Source organism: Grammomys surdaster, unplaced genomic scaffold (assembly GCF_004785775.1).
Source record: "Grammomys surdaster isolate TR1022 unplaced genomic scaffold, NIH_TR_1.0 174, whole genome shotgun sequence".
Classification (NCBI taxonomy): Eukaryota; Metazoa; Chordata; class Mammalia; order Rodentia; family Muridae; genus Grammomys; species Grammomys surdaster.
Genome location: NW_021604622.1, coordinates 2,582,181 through 2,587,737, shown reverse-complemented (window position 1 = coordinate 2,587,737; position 5,557 = coordinate 2,582,181). Strand labels below are relative to the sequence as shown.

At 36.4% G+C, this 5,557-nt stretch overlaps 1 protein-coding gene across 2 annotated transcripts in view; it reads right to left on the bottom strand.

Moving 5' to 3' along the window:
• Rictor (RPTOR independent companion of MTOR complex 2) overlaps positions 1-5,557 on the bottom strand; it is a 100,493-nt gene that overhangs the window by 19,698 nt on the left and 75,238 nt on the right. For both annotated transcript variants that reach the window (XM_028767555.1, XM_028767557.1), the window contains exons 26-30: positions 3,829-3,938; positions 3,324-3,411; positions 2,367-2,459; positions 1,881-1,987; positions 1,083-1,312 (exon numbers count right to left, since the gene is read on the bottom strand). In XM_028767555.1, the coding sequence (XP_028623388.1) occupies positions 1,083-1,312; positions 1,881-1,987; positions 2,367-2,459; positions 3,324-3,411; positions 3,829-3,938 (628 nt within the window). The remainder of the gene's footprint in view (positions 1-1,082; positions 1,313-1,880; positions 1,988-2,366; positions 2,460-3,323; positions 3,412-3,828; positions 3,939-5,557) is intronic.

Sequence of the window (5,557 nt, the reverse complement as noted above, 5' to 3'; positions counted from 1 at the left end):
CCCCCCCCCCCCCCACACACACTGTGCTGGGATTAAGTGTGTGCCGTCTTGCCCCCTTGTGTTATGATCGTAAAGCACAGGGATATCTGGTTACTTCCCCACCACTCACAGCGTCACGCAGACTCCGACTCTATCGTCTGCCTCACAAGCTCTTATTTTTAGCGTCCTATCCTTTAACAATCCTTCAGTTTCCTTTTTCCCTCTAGTTCTGGGACATAAACCCGGACAGAAAACAGTCAAGTGCTCTACTACTCAGCAACACTGTGGCTCCCCACAGTATTTTAACATCTAATGAGGATTGTCATTTAATTTTTAAATTAATTAGTCTATTTTCAATAATTAATACATATAACAGATTAGTTTATGGTGTGTATGCAAACCCAACCTCTCTCTTTTCTTTTCATTCCTCCCTGGTACTGGTGAAACAAATTTAACTATGAGAAAAAAAAGTCCATGCAAGAAAAAACCAAAACCTTAAGTAAGGTGTGCTAGGAGTAAGCAAATAATCTACTTTTTAGAAGGGAGACAGAGACCTAACGAGACATATGACTCTCTTAGCAAATACAATCTAGTTCAATTACGTGTATGTATGAAAAAAAGGGAAAAAATTAAGTAAATGAAGGTAGGTAAAAACCTGCTAGACCTATCTGTTCTGAAAACAAAAAGGAACTGGTTTCTCTGATACATGATTTATGATCATCTCTGATGACATAACTCCTAAAAGTTATCTACAAAGCAAGGGAGAGAACAGGTGAGCTGGTGGTCACTGCTGTGAAAGGAAGTGCAGTCTCTAGTAGGGTATAGCCATCAAGATATTATCTTTGAAGAAGGAAGCAATGGATCTGGGTATGCCTACATGCCTATATCCCAGAACACAAGAGATGGAGACATGAAGTTCAGGAAGTCAAAACCATCCTTGGCTATTTAGCACGTTCCAGGTCATACAAGACCCTTGCTCCAAAAACTAATTAGAAAAGAGAAGTGTAAACTTGGACTGTAATGAATAGATTTAAGTTTTGAAATCGCATATAACAACTCCAACACTGACTCTGGGGTTGACTGTATGTGACCGAGGTACTCACTTGAAGGTGCAGACTCACTCTCACTGTTGTGTCTAGAGCTGGTAGACTCAGAGTTCAAACTGAGGGTGCTTGGGACAGATGAGAGCTCGTTGCAGAGCTGTTCCACATCATCTGGAACCACTGGCCACAGATGCTTGCGACTGTGCCTCACAGAATCCCAGCTGTGACATTTTAGAATATCACAGCCTTGCTTGGTTTTAGCTATGAGCCCAAGAACATACACACAGGTCCTGCATGTAAAAATATGTGGTAAAAACAGTTTGTAATTCCAAGGTGAGATTTCTTAAACAGTCATAAAAGAATCTACTTACTGTATGAGTATTCATATTTTCCTTAAAAAGACATTTAAAAATTGTTGTTTGTGATTAAATCTGGTAGGAATTTGTGAATCACGATGGAAACCATGACTCCCAGTAAAAATGATTAAAACAAAAAGAAGGCTGTGGGCTGGGGAGAGATGGCTCAGTGGTTAAGAGCAAGAGCACTGACTGCTCTTCCAGAGGTCCTGAGTTCAATTCCCAGCAACCACATGGTGGCTCACAACCTTCTGTAATGGGATCCAATGCCCTCTTCTGGTGTGTCTGAAGACATCTACAGTGTACTCATACACATAAAAATAAATAAATGAATAAATAAAATACATGAATCTTAAAAAAAGAAAAAGAAAAAAAGAAGGCTATGTAGCAAGGCCCTAGAACAGCACATTTAAATCAACAATTATGAACCATGAAACACTGCCTTACATTTATTTCTAAGTACGAATATATTCACTAGAAAGACTTCAGGAAAGTAACATACCCTCTGATGGAAAGGACTTCACACTGTTTTGCAAGTTTTAATATATCTGGAATCACATTTTCTTCCTGTAGCAAATTAAGCCCCCAATTCGATGAGCCAATATTTCCCTAAAAGAAATATCAAATATTTATAAGACTAATACTTTGAAGAAACTTTAAAATCTACCAAGAAATATATTTAAACCTGACTAAGAGAGAGAGAAAAAAGTCCATGAAAGAAAATAACCCAAAACTTAAATAAGATGTGCTAGGAGTAAGCAATGTTTTACAAGAAAAAGACGCCAGCACTAACAGTCTAATCATCTCGCATCTATTTCCTCAGCATACAGATAATCTTTACATTGTTAGGAACAATCCTAGTCTTTAAATAGTAATCCAAGAACAAGTTCAAGGTAAAGTAATTTTAATTTATTTAGTATTAGTGGGAGAAACCTAAAAAAAACAAAACCCATAAACACTGCAAAGACCAGAAATGTTTACTACAAACCAGGGCCCAAAGAGAGGCTTTCAGCTTTTTAATCTCTTCCCATTTATCCAAGTCTGGAGTGCGAACGTTGTGACAGAGTTCTGTGATGATACTCTGGAGAGAGAAGGAAGTACCACGTAAGCACCCAGACCCTGGCACAAGACAGCAAAGGTGTGCTCCTGTCACTTCTCACTTAGAACTTCAAGAGCAACGGTACACTCAGCGTTTTTAGGAGGCTCGGGTTCTCAGTTCATAGTCTACACTTCTCACGAATCTGCACTAAATTCAGCTCAGCTTCTGATGCAAGGAAGAAACTTAATTTTTCTGTGTATGTGATTATAATTTTTTGAGTGAGTCATGAAGACCTTAGCTGAGGCTAATGCTACGCGAGAAATTAGTTACTCAAGTTACTGAGCATTCTTATACCTTGAATTCCTAATCTGTAAACAATAGCAGATCCTGTCGTACAAGGTTTGTGAGGTAATAAATACATATGAATATATAAGTACATAAATAATTACATATGAAGGACTTACTGAAGTATATAATACCTGGTAATATAAGTCATAAATATTAATGTTGTAGAAGCACTGTGTGTGTGTCCGTGTGTGTATGCCACAGCGCACTTGTAGATATTAGAGGAAAACCCACACAGACTGGATCTTTCCTTCTACTACATGGCTCCTTAGGAGCAAATTCAAGATTATCAAGCTAGACAACAGGTGTCTTTCTAGACAACAGGTGTCTTTCTACCCACTGAGCCATCTCTTCTCTATGTTTCTTTTAATTAGAAAATAGCATCTCCTTAAAATTAATGTTTAGATTTTATCATATGATTATGACACCAAGCAATTTGAATACTAGCTAAGTCAGTTACAAAACAGCTTTTGAGAAATCTTGGCAAAGATAATTATTTTAGCACTATTAATATTTTTCTTTTACTCTTTTTACAATGTAAAATGCAAATGACATTTTTACCTGTACTTCCAGTAAATGGCAGCCTGTTTTGTGGTGTACTAGTTGTCCATAAAGGTGTACGGGTAGGTAGACATGAGGCCGCTGTAGTCTGGTGTGGGGGAAGATGACTGAGAAAGTTACTAACATACTTAAGTATGCTAAGTAAGTAAACAACTATTAATACCTTGATATAACTCCTAACACAACTATAGAGGTATGAAACTCTGAGAATTTCTCTGAAAAAAATAAAGGTTTTCAGGTCTCAAAGTTTAATGGTAACAAAGCTGGAGCTAAGGAAGCAGCCTGGGCTGAGGCCACGGGGTGGATCTAAGCGGGCAGCTCAACAAGAAGCACGCTCGGCATGCACAATAATCCAGAAGAAACCTGGAGCCCTGGTCAAGCAAGAGTTTTCCTGCATCAGTCTATAGTGTCCTCAGAAACGGTTTTTAAATAACTTATTAAAGGCTGCTTTAAATTTGGCATTTGAGAGACAGTAATAGACAGACCCCCCCTGACTGAACCATACCTTTGATTACTGCGACGAACGTAGTTATCACCATCAATAGGCTTCCTGTACGTAGTGAGGGCTTCATTAAGTTGTTCCTCAATCAAGTCAACATACTTTGAATTATATTCCTAGAAGATAATAAAGTTTTAATTCTTCTGTTTTAATGACCTTTACTATATTATGTAAGATCTTTAGCAAACCTTAGAAGCAAAAGTATGAGAAAAATAAAAAAGTATGTATGCAAGTTTTTAGAAAAGGAAAAGCGTAAATTATGAGGACAAATGCTCTATCGCATGGAAAAGAGTTCTGTTTAGCCTCTGTTCCTTCCAAATAAGTGAGCAAATAACGGCTTTTGTCACATTTCAATTCTCATTTTCATTAAGAAATTGTCTTAACATTAAGTTCTGAAGACATTCAGTAGAAATTTTAAAAAGAAAATTAACTGAATTATATAATTTCAGTATTTTTACATAAAATTCTTTACCTTACTAATTTAAGTCAGGTAAAAAACAAAACTGATTTCATACCATTGAAAAAAAATTGTAGCCCAATGTTTTAGGGTGAAATGTACCATACTGCTATCTGTATTACAAAAGATTTTCATTTCAAACTGTCAGCAAAAAACAGTAAACCCAACTTGGAAGGCAACTTAGCAGTACTTATTAAAAATTAAATTCAAATTTATTTATATTAATAATTATATTTTTAAAACATAACCTAATTTATATACTTTCAGAACTATGAAATACATATCTTCATATGTAATAATAATAAGTAAGCAAATACCATTTATTTAAAAAATTACATGTGTTTGGTACCATCTAAATATATATAGTATCAAGATTGGTAAAATTATGCAGTCCTTAAAAAAAAAAAAGTAATAGTCAGTGAGATAGCTCAATAGGTAGAGAACCTGCTGCTGCCAAGCCTGACCCTAGAAATTCAATAAAAGAAGATAAATGACTAAACGACTCCTACAAATTGTTCTGACTTCTACACATGGGTATACACACACACACACACACACACACACACACACACACACACACAGAGCACGGTAAAGGAGAGTGTTCAAAACGAATGAGGTAGATCTAAATACACTGTTCTAGAAAGTTCTGTAGGATAAATAACAAATATTCAGTTGTATTTACATTTGCAAACTGAATTAATCCCTTTGTATTTTAAATAAAGAACATAAGCTTACGGCTGTACATAACATTCAAGTACATAAAAAAACAAACTGTGAAGGAATAGCATCTTCAGAGAAGACAGTACAAGATAGAGAAGCCTGTTTGCATTTAAAACTACAAAGACTATGCCAGTCAAGCACTTAGTAACTGAGTACCCTGCTCGGTCCACTGAAAGCTTTTCCTGGTCGTTAGGTTTTATATTTACTGTACAATAGTAACAAGCGTTTAATTAAATACTATCACTGTATTTCCCTCTAATAAAAATGTCAGTACCAAAAACTTGATTAAGACAAATATTTGAACTTTCTACAGGATTAGTTATTATCTGTGAGGGTATATATACTCAATAATCTCTTACCAGTGACAACTAGAACCACTTATGGATTAAATTTCTGATAAGGGTTATCTTGAAGACCTGCTCCTACAATAGTGACCTGGAAGGGCAAGGAGACACCACCCTCCATCCTGTGTGGATGTCTACTACTAGAAGGTGATCTAACAGGCAGAGGACAGACGGAAGGCAAGGAGACACCGCCCTCCATGTCAGAGGGCAGACG